Here is a 13663-nt window from a genome sequence, read left to right on the forward strand (position 1 = left end):
TCCCTGTATACAGAGATACATGATAAGATCCTGTCTGCAACCACCACTAGGGGAGCTCATTGTATACAGAGATAAATGATAAGATCCTGTATGCAGCCACCACTAGGGGGAGCACCCTGTATACAGAGATACATGAGAAGATCCTGTCTGCAGCCACCACTAGGGGGAGTGCCCTGTATACAGAGATGCATGATAAGATCCTGTCTACAGTCACCACTAGGGAGAGCTCACTGTATAGAGATACATGATAAGATGCTGTCTGCAACCACTCTAGGGGGAGCACCCTGTATACAGAGATACATGAGAAGATCCTGTCTGCAGCCACCACTAGGGGGAGTGCCCTGTATACAAAGATACATGATAAGATCCTGTCTACAGCCACCACTAGGGGCAGCTCACTGTATACTGAGATACATGATAAGATTCTGTCTGCAGCCACTAATAGGGGGAGCTCCCTCTATACAGAGATACATGAGAAGATCCTGTCTGCAGCCACCACTAGGGGGAGTGCCCTGTATACAGAGATACATGATAAGATCCTGTCTGTAGCCACCACTAGGGGGGAGCTCGCTGTATACGAGATACATGATAAGAACATGTCTGCAGTCATCACTAGGGGGAGCTCACTGTATACAGAGATACGCGGTAAGATCCGGTCTGTAGTCACCACTAGAGGGAGCTCTCTGTATACAGAGATACATGATAAGATTCTGTCTACAGCCACCACTAGGGGGAGCTCCCTGTATACAGAGATACATAATAAGATTCGATCTGCAGTCACCACTAGGGGGAGCTCCCTGTATACAGAGATAAATGATAAGATTCTGTCTACAGCCACCACTAGGGGGAGCTCCCTGTATACAGAGATACATAATAAGATTCGATCTGCAGTCACCACTAGGGGGAGCTCCCTGTATACAGAGATACATGATAAGATTCTGCCTGCTGCCACCACTAGGGGGGAGCTCCCTGTATACAGAGATACATGATAAGACCCTGTCTGCAGCCACCACTAGGGGGAGCTCCCTGTATACAGAGATACATGATAACATTCTGTCTGCAGCCACCACTAGGGGGAGCTCCTTGTATACAGAGACACATGGTAAGACCCTGTCTGCAGCCAACACTAGGGGGAGCTCCCTTTATACAGAGATACATGATATGATCCTGTCTGCAGCCACCACTAGGGGGAGCTCCCTATATACAGAGATACATGATAAGATCCGGTCTGCAGTCACCACTAGAGGGAACTCCGTGTATACAGAGATACATTATAAGATTCTGTCTGCATTCACCACTAGGGGGAGCTCCCTGTATACAGATACATGATAAGATCCTGTCTGCAGACACCACTAGGGGGAGCTCCCTGTATACAGAGATACATAATAAGATCCTGTCTGCAGTCACCACTAGGGGGAGCTCCGTGTATACAGAGATACATTATAAGATTCTGTCTGCAGCCACCACTAGGGGGAGCTCCCTGTATACAGAGATACATGATAAGATCCTGTCTGCAGTCACCACTAGGGGGAGCTCCCTGTATACAGAGATACATGATAAGATTCTGTCTGCAGTCACCACTAGGGGGAGCTCCCTGTATACAGAGATACATGATAATATTCTGTCTGCAGCCACCACTAGGGGGAGCTCCCTGTATACAGAGATACATGATAAGATTCTGTCTGCAGTCACCTCTAGGGGGAGCTCCCTGTATACAGAGATATATGATAAGATTCTGTCTGCAGCCACCACTAGGGGGAGCTCCCTGTATACAGAGATAAATGATAAGATTCTGTCTGCAGCCACCACTAGGGTGAGCTCCCTGTATACAGAGATACATGATAATATCCTGTCTGCAGTCACCACTAGGGGGAGCTCCCTGTATACAGTGATACATGATAAGATTCTGTCTGCATTACCACTAGGGGGAGCTCCCTGTATACAGAGATAAATGATAAGATTCTGTCTGCGGTCACCACTAGGGGGAGCTCCCTGTATACAGAGATGCATGATAAGATCCTGCCGGCAGCCACCACTAGGGGGAGCTCCCTATATACAGAGATACATGATAATATTCTGTCTGCAGCCACCACTAGGGGGAGCTCCCTGTATACAGAGATACATGATAAGATCCTGTCTGCAGCCACCACTAGGGGGCGCTCCCTGTATACAGAGATACATGATAAGGTTCTGCATTAACCCTGTGTGTCCCAGGTTGGAGCTGGTTTCTGTAGAGTTTAGAGAAGACTGTTCGCTGGGCTGGGGGCAGTGGGGTGTGGAGGGTCTTCCTCTCGCCCGTCGGTCACACCCAGCTGCATCCTGTTTGTCGATCTCACACAGGGAGGATGTGGACTTTTCTTGTCGGTTATTGTAGGAAACACCATAAAACAGACCGTGCACGAAGCCATATATATATATATAATGACAGTACCATTATATCAGCACTGTACTAATAGTACAGAGAGATAAGCGGCACTGGATTTATCTGGCAGCTGCTTATCTCCATAAATAAAAGGGTGAGCCTTGCAAAAATGTGCAGCCTCCCCTCCTGCAGCCTCCCCTCTCTGCAGCCTCCCCTCTCTGCAGCCTCCCCTCCTGCAGCCTCCCCTCTCTGCAGCCTCCCTTCCTGCAGCCTCCCCTCCTGCAGCCTCCCTTCCTGCAGCCTCCCCTCTCTGCAGCCTCCCTTCCTGCAGCCTCCCTTCCTGCAGCCTCCCCTCCTGCAGCCTCCCCTCTCTGCAGCCTCCCCTCCTGCAGCCTCCCCTCTCTGCAGCCTCCCTTCCTGCAGCCTCCCCTCCTGCAGCCTCCCTTCCTGCAGCCTCCCCTCTCTGCAGCCTCCCCTCCTGCAGCCTCCCCTCTCTGCAGCCTCCCTTCCTGCAGCCTCCCCTCCTGCAGCCTCCCTTCCTGCAGCCTCCCCTCTCTGCAGCCTCCCTTCCTGCAGCCTCCCTTCCTGCAGCCTCCCCTCCTGCAGCCTCCCCTCCTGCAGCCTCCCCTCTCTGCAGCCTCCCCTCTCTGCAGCCTCCCTTCCTGCAGCCTCCCTTCCTGCAGCCTCCCTTCCTGCAGCCTCCCCTCTCTGCAGCCTCCCCTCTGATGCTGCACAATCTTGATAAGATGCTTTATAGAACTGCTGCCTGGAGCTCATATAAAGGACTGGTCACCTCTGCCGGAAATTGCCGAACTGTCTGAGCTGAGGCGCCGGAAAGTCACGAGCAGCCTCCAAGACAATAAGAGACCAGAGGAGCCTGAGCGTTGCCGGAAATTACCGAAGTCACTGGCGTCCTCACAGCCGAGCGCTGACGGAGATTCCCGAGCGGATACGGAAACGTGTCCCATGCGGATGCGGATTTGTTCGGGAGGAAAGTTGGAGGTTTGGGAAGGAAAGTAGAAGTGGAGGCGCCCCCTGAATCTCAGTGCAAGCGGAGAAGGCTGCAGGCAAGGTAAGTGCAGGGTCTGCCTGTGTTATGTGCAGCAGAGCTGCCGGTACAATGTGTTATGTGCACGTGATAGCGAATGCACCTGCATGCTGGGATTTGTAGTCCCTCTCCTCTAGGCAGGAAAGTCTCTGTGCAGGAATTAAATCACAATAATATATAAAGGTAATACCCAGGCAAGAGCGGCGATCCCAGGAGCTGACGCTCTAATGATGCCAGCAGTGCAGGGGTTAATGTATCTAATCCTGCATGGGGGTGGGGTTTGCGGATTAATTTTGCATAATTAATTATTACAATCGCACAAACTGAAGATGCTCCAAGGACAAGATTGCGGGAAAATCTGATCGTAAATGCGCAAATATTACCGCAGATTTATTTGTGTCTTTGCTGCTAAAATGAAAGATAAAAGCCGCGACCCCGGGAGGGGGGCGGTCACCAGCGGGACCCCGGGAGGGGGGCGGTCACCAGCGGGACCCCGGGAGGGGGGCGGTCACCAGCGGGACCCCGGGAGGGGGGCGGTCACCAGCGGGCTCCCGGGGGGGGCGGTCACCAGCGGGATCCCGGGGGGGGGGGGCCTCACAAGCGGGCTCCCGGGAGGGGCGGTCACCAGCAGGCTCCTGGGGCGGGGGGGGCGGTCACCAGCGGGCTCCCGGGGGGGGGGGCGGTCACCAGCGGGCTCCCGGGGGGGGGGGGCGTCACCAGCGGGCTCCCGGGGGGCGGGGGGGCGTCACCAGCGGGATCCCGGGGGGGGCGTCACCAGCGGGATCCCGGGGGGGGCGTCACCGGCGGGATCCCGGGGGGGGCGTCACCAGCGGGATCCCGGGGCGTCACAAGCAGGCTCCTTTTTTATGTCTTTATTTTTCTATATATTTTTTTTTTTTTTGTCTTTGCTGTAGTTTTGCACTAATTTCTTAAAGAAAAAAAAAAAATGCGCATGGGGTTCATGAAAATCCAAAAACAAATGTATTTTTAGGATTTTTTGGGAGAAGAGGACACTTGTGCAAAAATTCTGCCACTTTTTAAAAAAAAAAAAAAAAAGTATAAAAATAATGAATCGGCCGCAAATATATGAAAAATCAGAACCGCAGCCAAAATGGCGAATAAGGAAGAAAACGGGCGAACAAGTATAAAAACAGGAAACCTAAAATGCCATGATGGGTCGGGCCCAGAGCTGTCACACGTGATAACTGGAGCCTGGGTGAGCTAGATGTTGGCGTTCAGTCATGACGTGTCGTCAGCGCTGCAGCCAGTCATGGTCGGCAGTGGTCACGTGACCTCCCGGCTGGATACAGTGGAGCAGAGGCACGCGGCCGGCCTCTCCATTACCCTTGATATTTGGTTTCCGTTCCCATTACTCTGTCCTATTATCCAATCTCATTCTCCAGGAAACCTCTGTGTGTCGATGTCAGAGTCAGAAGATGGCAGCTTTGGGCAGGACCCCCTCACGTCCTCTCTTGAGGGCCCCTGTGATGACCACGAGCTCCTGGCCACGACCGAGGCCTTTGCACGAGGCTTCGATTGCGTCTCCATTTCCTCTTTTCCGGGGGAGAGGCTGATCCAGGGCCAGGAGGACACGGCCTCCATTATCTCTACAGCCACCCTGGTCCCCGAGTGCATTTACATCCCTCCGGCGGGCTACCAGCTGCTGTCCGAGCAGGAGGTAACGGGGGCCAGGCTTCTGCCAGCCCCTCTGGTTCATTGTGTCTCTGGGTAGAAAAAAAAAAAAAGCTCATCTAAAATAAAAATATGAATCTATGCAAAAATCCTATATAGATCTGTTTCCATAGCAACAGACTACAAACAAGCCCTGCGTAGTCAGATAGTGCCGCCACATTCCCACCCATGCGTGCCCTCCTTCACTACTTTCTTTAGCAAGACTTATGATTATATTTTTTGGATGGAAGTCATGTGACTGATCAGACTACACATGGCTTGTTTGTAGTCTGTTACTAAGGCAACACATCTGTATACAGCTTCTCTACAGCCCTACATCCTTCCCTGGCAACAGACTACGAGCAAACCCTGCGTAGTTGGATCCTGCAGTCCAAAAAAAACTGGGCAAGAAGGAAGGAACGTGACAGGTCAGACTACACAGGACTTGTTTGTAGTCTGTTACCAAGGAAACGCATAGATCTGTATGGAATCTGTATAAAGATCTGTGTTGCCTTAGTAACAGACTACAAACAAGCCCTGTGTAGTCACATTTCTTCCTTAGTATTTTGGAAAGACGTATGACTGCAGGATCTGACTACAGTGTTTGCTCGTAGTCTGTTACCATGGAGACGTATAGGAGCTGTATGCAGAAAGACAATAGTTTGTGATGTTTCTATAAGTTGCTTCACTTTACAGATGCGTTAAGGCAATAAATACAAGAGGCGTGTGGAGTGGTAGTGATCATGGGGGGCACCAGTAGTAACATTTCTGTGTTTTGGGGCAGTGGGTGCAGCAGAGAGCGGCACTGCAGAGCACCGCGGAGCGGCTGGAGAAGGTGACGCAGGAGAAGGAGGCGCTGCAGGACGCCCTGAGGTGCAGCTCGGAGGACTGTGCTAACCAGGCAAGTCATTGTATAGATGTATGGCGCATGTATATGTGTCACAGTATGGACTCATCGGCTGCCCGGTCTCCTGCAGGTGAAGCAGTTACTGGAGCAGATAAAGAGCTCCGAGGAAATCCTGCAAGGTCTGCAGAAAACCCTGTCTGACACCCAGCAGAAGACCTCACAGAAAATGGTGAGATCCGCTCCAGGCTGTGGACGTTTTATACCTCACTCTGACCGCTCTGGTCTCCTCCTCGCCTAACCTGATGCTTTACGCTAGCTGCCTGGCATTGAGCCGACCATCCGGATCGGAGCATTTCTAGGTTTCAATGTCCGATAATCAGGATCTATTCTGATAATTGAGCAGTGGAACAACAGGGATCACCACTAATGTCCCCTCCTTGCATCCTGGTTTATGCTTTTTATTTTTCTTCTGTGTTTTCCATCCAGGCCGCCCTGACGGCCTCCTTCAGCCGCATGTGTCAGGAGGTGAACTGTCTGGATGATGAGAACGAGAAGCTGAGGACACTAAGTGTAGAAGCACCCCCTGCTGGGCAGAACGCGCAGCTCTCATCCCCGCAGGTATTACAGTGTGCACAGCGTCAGTCAGCAGCTGCTAAAGCCTGCGAGATATAAGGTCCAGGCACAGACTCTCCTGGCGTAAATATGGCGCCACGGGTGCCCTAAACTACACTGATTGGGCGTATTACTCAGTGTTTTTGTAGTATCTTATGCTGTTGTTTTCCAGAGAGCGGCGCAGCACAGACAGGAGCGGTTGTGTATAGAGATCGTCTCTCTGCAAGAGGAGCTGAAAGCTGAACAAGTGGCAAAGCAAGAGGTGGAGGAGCAGCTGAGGAGGGCAGCGGACACCCACACCGAGGAGAGGGGTGAATGGGCTCAGTCTGTGGGGTGGGCACCCGTCTATCCCTGTAGGCCGCACATGGACTGACCAGTCACTGCCCATATTGGATGTCGCCGTGATGCCCAGATCAGCTCTGCCAGTGACTGGGGTTGTTTTTTCCCTGGTGCTCCCAACCCCCCGGATGCCCCATACATGCTGACAAACCCAATTTTGTTAGGACATTGCCACAACCGTCCCACGGCCATGTGCGTTTTGGTGGCTTTCCATGGCATTTTGGGAACCATCCTGGAGTGGGGCTTAAATGACCCAAATTTTGCCCCAGTCATAATAGAAAATGGTAAAATAAATAAAATGGATCCTGCCTCCCCAGAAGTCGTTTTTTGTGGCCTCATGGAGTTAAATATTTACCCAAAAATGTATTAAATAAATAAATAAAATCCGGCATTAAGTAAAATAATTAGATCCGTCGCTCGAGCCACCCCGAAATCTTATGACTAGTTTTAGTCCAAATGTATTTAAAAAAAAAAAAAAAAAAAAAAAAAATGTATATTAATTCTTTGTACACATTACACTTAATAAAATGGATAATTGGTTTCATAAAAAGGGCATGGGTTTTAAAAATAAAGTATCACCGCTTTATGACATGCGGTTTATTTCCAGTGTATTACTGACTTTTTTTTTTTTCCTCCTCTTCATTGTGACGTCCTGATCGCGGTGTTACAGAGATTATGGAAGGTAGGTGGATATATCTATCTATCTATCTATCTCTATCTTTGGGTGGGGGCAGGGCTCGGTTCGGCTCTTGCCCCTCACTACTTGCCTCTGCTCTTGCAGCCACGCTCTCCAGCCTGAGGACAGAGATGGAGCGGATACAGCAGGACAGGAAGCAGGTGAGATAAGAGAAGCCCCTTCATCCTCTGCCATCTCCTCGGCCTCCTCAGTCACAGATTTTTCCCGCCAGTGGGACTTGAGCCTGGCGACCACCAAGTAGTGAAGGGTTAACAGATTACTTATTTCTATGGGATCTTTTTGACCGATTCATCACACTATGAGCAGTTGAGAAATATTTTCAGCTCTTTTTGCTTTGCTCATCCTCCATGCTTTAAACTGCAGCTTTTATGACCACAGGCAATTTCCGTTCCTCTAATAATGAAAAGCTGTGACTTCAGCTCAGCTGCATGATTTCGGGATGATGCAGACTGTTTCTGTGACCCTCCCCAGTGCTTTACACTGCAGCTCTGCTTCTTCAGACATTGGGTGCTCTCTGTGCAGGAACCTAGAGATTTACAGTAAATGATGATTTGCTGGATGTTTTTTTTTTAGGCTACAACTAGTTAGCTTTTACAGTCTTTTTTTTTTTTTTTGTCCCCCCTAACCCCCCCCCCCCCCCCACACACACACACACACACACACACACACACACACACACACACACACACACACACACACACACACACACACACACACACACACACACCTAGCTGCTGAATGAGTTAACTGAGGATCTGCCAGTGAGCTGTACTGATGGAGTTTTGTCTGGCTTTTTCTGTGTCGCTTTATGATTAGATCATTCATGTGATCCTAAATCAACTGAGTTGAGAAGATAAAAAAAAAAAAAAAAATGTTACAAACTCTCTTACAGAATGAGCTCACTGATAGATTCATTGTTAATTCATTCTGCTGCCAGGAAAGGGCAAGGGGGAAAAAAGGTCCAATAAAGGCAAATGGGAGCAAAATATTTAAAGAATATGCACTAAAGTTAAAAAAATAATAATTCCCCAAAAGTGTTCATGTCCTTTTTTAAGGAGTTGTCAACTTTTGAGGACACTTTTTGTTACGTAAATACATGTATTTTGGGCTAAAAAAATATACATTTTTTGGAACTGGGGGGGTTCATTTAGAAATTTTGCACCATTTTACTTTCTATATCTTCTGTATTGCACAATCTATTGCAGGCTGCACAATGAGTTAACTGAGAATCTGTCAGTGAGCTCTTTTTGAAAGTCTGATTTTTTTTTTTTTTTTTTTTTTTTTAAAGAATAAAAAATCTGTCTTTTCCGGGGTTCAGTTCAGCTGATTTATGACCACAGACCATATCAAAGTTGAATGTGCAAGAAATGAAGCCTGTAACAGCCAAATGCTGCATATTTTTTTTAATTCATCCCAATTGCAAAAAAAATATTTTTAACCTGAAATGATTGTGTTTTAATTTAAAGGGGTGGTCTACTTTTTTTTTTTTTTTTTTTTAAGGATAAAGTGATGTATGCGCTTCTTTCCCTCCAGGCGGAGTTGCAGCTGCAGGAGTTGGAGGGTCAGGTGCAGAAGCTCTGGGAGTCTCTCGGGGACCAGGAGAAGGTTCTGCAGCAGGAGAAGGAGGAGAAGGTACCGGACGCCCCCGCTCGGTGTCCGCGCGGCACTCCGCGTCTTCTCATCTTGTCTCTGTCCGCAGACGTCTCTGGATCTTGCTCTCGGTGATGAACGGAACAAGGTGTCCAGGCTGCAGACGGAGCTGAGGACCAGCGAGGAGGTGCAGAGGGACTTTGTGCGCCTGTCACAGAAGCTGCAGGTGATCTGCTGTCCGGACCCCCCATACAGCTAATAATGCACAACGTCCCTGTGATAACACTGCCTAAGCTCATGACCGGAAGTGTTGTCATAGGGAAATATGGTATACAGCTTTAATCTTTTGTGTCTCACTTTTTAACGACCTCTGATCACCCGACAGGTCAGCCTGGAGAAAATCCGACAAGCGACTTCCATGGAGGACGTCCACGACATCTTGGAGGGGACGCGTTTCACAGACGTCAGCCAACTGAGCGACGCCTGAGTCACGGGACTGCGGAGACTATGGGATGAGGCCGCACGCTGTATACCGTGTATATAGGGTGCAATATATGCTCTAATAACCGTGTCCTGCCACCAGGGTGCGCATTCTCTAATATTAATGATCCGCCTGTGGGAAAACTGGAATGAAACCCATAGAGAGCGGAGGATTATGTGACTACTAACGACCACTAACTGCTGTTACACTTTATTAAAGGCTCTTTTATATCACATGTGTCTGTAATGCATAAATCAAACACTGTAACATCCCTTTAAGCTGCAGGTTTCTTGTGACTATTGAAATGTAATTTTTATTTTTATTTTTTTCTGTGTGAATCTCCACCACAATGCTTTCCTCAGGGAAAATGTATCAACTGTAACACGGTCAAAAGTCGCTCAAAGGTTTCAACTACAGGAAAACATCAAGGTCTTGGCACCTGGCGTGTATTGGTAGTGGTGTAGCTCAGACACTTAGGGTTGGCCTAGGGTAGAGGTGGTAGTAGGGTTGGGTTAGGATTAGGGCTAGGGTAGAGGTGGTACTAGGGTTGGGTTAGGATTAGGGCTAGGGTAGAGGTGGTACTAGGGTTGGGTTAGGATTACGGCTAGGGTAGAGGTGGTACTAGGGTTGGGTTAGGATTAGGGCTAGGGTAGAGGTGGTACTAGGGTTGGATTAGGGCTAGGGTAGAGGTGCTACTAGGTTTGGATTAGGGCTAGGGTAGAGGTGGTACTAGGGTTGGATTAGGGCTAGGGTAGAGGTGGTACTAGGGTTGGATTAGGATTAGAGGTGGTACTAGGGTTGGATTAGGATTAGAGCTAGGGTAGAGGTGGTACTAGGGTTGGATTAGGATTAGAGCTAGGGTAGAGGTGGTACTAGGGTTGGGATAGGATTAGATCTAGGGTAGAGGTGGTACTAGGGTTGGGATAGGATTAGAGCTAGGGTAGAGGTGGTACTAGGGTTGGATTAGGGCTAGGGTAGAGGTGGTACTAGGGTTTGATTAGGATTAGAGGTGGTACTAGGGTTGGATTAGGGCTAGAGCTAGGGTAGAGGTGGTACTAGGGTTGGATTAGGGCTAGAGCTAGGGTAGAGGTGGTACTAGGGTTGGATTAGGGCTAGGGTAGAGGCGGTACTAGGGTTGGATTAGGATTAGAGCTAGGGTAGAGGTGGTACGAGGGTTGGATTAGGGCTAGGGTAGAGGTGGTACTAGGGTTGGATTAGGATTAGAGGTGGTACTAGGGTTGGATTAGGATTAGAGCTAGGGTAGAGGTATGAGGGTTGGATTAGGGCTAGGGTAGAGGTGGTACTAGGGTTGGATTAGGATTAGAGGTGGTACTAGGGTTGGATTAGGATTAGAGGTGGTACTAGGGTTGGATTAGGGCTAGAGCTAGGGTAGAGGTGGTACTAGGGTTGGATTAGGATTAGGGCTAGGGTAGAGGCGGTACTAGGGTTGGATTAGGATTAGAGCTAGGGTAGAGGTGGTACGAGGGTTGGATTAGGATTAGGGCTAGGGTAGAGGCGGTACTAGGGTTGGATTAGGATTAGAGCTAGGGTAGAGGTGGTACGAGGGTTGGATTAGGGCTAGGGTAGAGGTGGTACTAGGGTTGGATTAGGATTAGAGGTGGTACTAGGGTTGGATTAGGATTAGAGCTAGGGTAGAGGTGGTACGAGGGTTGGATTAGGGCTAGGGTAGAGGTGGTACTAGGGTTGGATTAGGATTAGAGGTGGTACTAGGGTTGGATTAGGATTAGAGCTAGGGTAGAGGTGGTACTAGGGTTGGATTAGGGCTAGAGCTAGGGTAGAGGTGGTACTAGGGTTGGATTAGGATTAGGGCTAGGGTAGAGGCGGTACTACGGTTGGATTAGGATTAGAGCTAGGGTAGAGGTGGTACGAGGGTTGGATTAGGGCTAGGGTAGAGGTGGTACTAGGATTGGATTAGGGCTAGAGCTAGGGTAGAGGTGGTACTAGGATTGGATTAGGGCTAGAGCTAGGGTAGAGGTGGTACTAGGGTTGGATTAGGATTAGAGCTAGGGTAGAGGTGGTACTAGGGTTGGATTAGGGCTAGGGTAGAGGTGGTACTAGGATTGGATTAGGATTAGAGCTAGGGTAGAGGTGGTACTAGGGTTGGATTAGGATTAGAGCTAGGGTAGAGGTGGTACTAGGGTTGGATTAGGATTAGAGCTAGGGTAGAGGTGGTACTAGGGTTGGATTAGGGCTAGGGTAGAGGTGGTACTAGGGTTGGATTAGGGCTAGGGTAGAGGTGGTACTAGGGTTGGATTAGGGCTAGAGCTAGGGTAGAGGTGGTACTAGGGTTGGATTAGGGCTAGGGTAGAGGCGGTACTAGGGTTGGATTAGGATTAGAGCTAGGGTAGAGGTGGTACGAGGGTTGGATTAGGGCTAGGGTAGAGGTGGTACTAGGGTTGGATTAGGATTAGAGGTGGTACTAGGGTTGGATTAGGATTAGAGCTAGGGTAGAGGTGGTACGAGGGTTGGATTAGGGCTAGGGTAGAGGTGGTACTAGGGTTGGATTAGGATTAGAGGTGGTACTAGGGTTGGATTAGGATTAGAGCTAGGGTAGAGGTGGTACTAGGGTTGGATTAGGGCTAGAGCTAGGGTAGAGGTGGTACTAGGGTTGGATTAGGGCTAGGGTAGAGGCGGTACTAGGGTTGGATTAGGATTAGAGCTAGGGTAGAGGTGGTACTAGGGTTGGATTAGGGCTAGGGTAGAGGCGGTAGTAGGGTTGGATTAGGATTAGAGCTAGGGTAGAGGTGGTACGAGGGTTGGATTAGGGCTAGGGTAGAGGTGGTACTAGGGTTGGATTAGGATTAGAGGTGGTACTAGGGTTGGATTAGGATTAGAGCTAGGGTAGAGGTGGTACGAGGGTTGGATTAGGGCTAGGGTAGAGGTGGTACTAGGGTTGGATTAGGATTAGAGGTGGTACTAGGGTTGGATTAGGATTAGAGCTAGGGTAGAGGTGGTACTAGGGTTGGATTAGGGCTAGAGCTAGGGTAGAGGTGGTACTAGGGTTGGATTAGGATTAGGGCTAGGGTAGAGGCGGTACTAGGGTTGGATTAGGATTAGAGCTAGGGTAGAGGTGGTACGAGGGTTGGATTAGGGCTAGGGTAGAGGTGGTACTAGGATTGGATTAGGGCTAGAGCTAGGGTAGAGGTGGTACTAGGATTGGATTAGGGCTAGAGCTAGGGTAGAGGTGGTACTAGGGTTGGATTAGGATTAGGGCTAGGGTAGAGGCGGTACTAGGGTTGGATTAGGATTAGAGCTAGGGTAGAGGTGGTACGAGGGTTGGATTAGGGCTAGGGTAGAGGTGGTACTAGGATTGGATTAGGGCTAGAGCTAGGGTAGAGGTGGTACTAGGGTTGGATTAGGATTAGAGCTAGGGTAGAGGTGGTACTAGGGTTGGATTAGGATTAGAGCTAGGGTAGAGGTGGTACTAGGGTTGGATTAGGGCTAGGGTAGAGGTGGTACTAGGGTTGGATTAGGATTAGAGCTAGGGTAGAGGTGGTACTAGGGTTGGATTAGGATTAGAGCTAGGGTAGAGGTGGTACTAGGGTTGGATTAGGATTAGAGCTAGGGTAGAGGTGGTACTAGGGTTGGATTAGGGCTAGGGTAGAGGTGGTACTAGGGTTGGATTAGGGCTAGGGTAGAGGTGGTACTAGGGTTGGATTAGGGCTAGGGTAGAGGTGGTACTAGGGTTGGATTAGGGCTAGGGTAGAGGTGGTACTAGGGTTGGATTAGGGCTAGGGTAGAGGTGGTACTAGGGTTGGATTAGGGCTAGGGTAGAGGCGGTACTAGGGTTGGATTAGGATTAGAGCTAGGGTAGAGGTGGTACGAGGGTTGGATTAGGGCTAGGGTAGAGGTGGTACTAGGATTGGATTAGGGCTAGAGCTAGGGTAGAGGTGGTACTAGGGTTGGATTAGGATTAGAGCTAGGGTAGAGGTGGTACTAGGGTTGGATTAGGATTAGAGCTAGGGTAGAGGTGGTACTAGGGTTGGATTAGGGCT

General features: G+C 49.6%; 1 protein-coding gene across 1 annotated transcript; it reads left to right on the top strand.

The window, feature by feature from the left end:
* The first annotated feature begins 3169 nt into the window (after positions 1-3169).
* RABEP2 (rabaptin, RAB GTPase binding effector protein 2) lies at positions 3170-9851 on the top strand. The gene is made up of 11 exons (XM_073648642.1): positions 3170-3434; positions 4814-5088; positions 5866-5982; positions 6059-6157; positions 6415-6546; positions 6713-6851; positions 7550-7561; positions 7661-7716; positions 9110-9208; positions 9276-9392; positions 9552-9851. The coding sequence occupies exons 2-11, from the start codon at positions 4831-4833 to the stop codon at positions 9651-9653; spliced, it is 1131 nt and encodes a 376-aa protein (XP_073504743.1). The 5' UTR covers positions 3170-3434; positions 4814-4830; the 3' UTR covers positions 9654-9851.
* The last annotated feature ends 3812 nt before the right edge of the window (positions 9852-13663 follow it).

This window comes from Phyllobates terribilis, unplaced genomic scaffold (genome assembly GCF_046119375.1).
Source record: "Phyllobates terribilis strain yellow unplaced genomic scaffold, ASM4611937v1 Scaffold_9__5_contigs__length_417890890, whole genome shotgun sequence".
In the NCBI taxonomy this organism is placed as follows: domain Eukaryota; kingdom Metazoa; phylum Chordata; class Amphibia; order Anura; family Dendrobatidae; genus Phyllobates; species Phyllobates terribilis.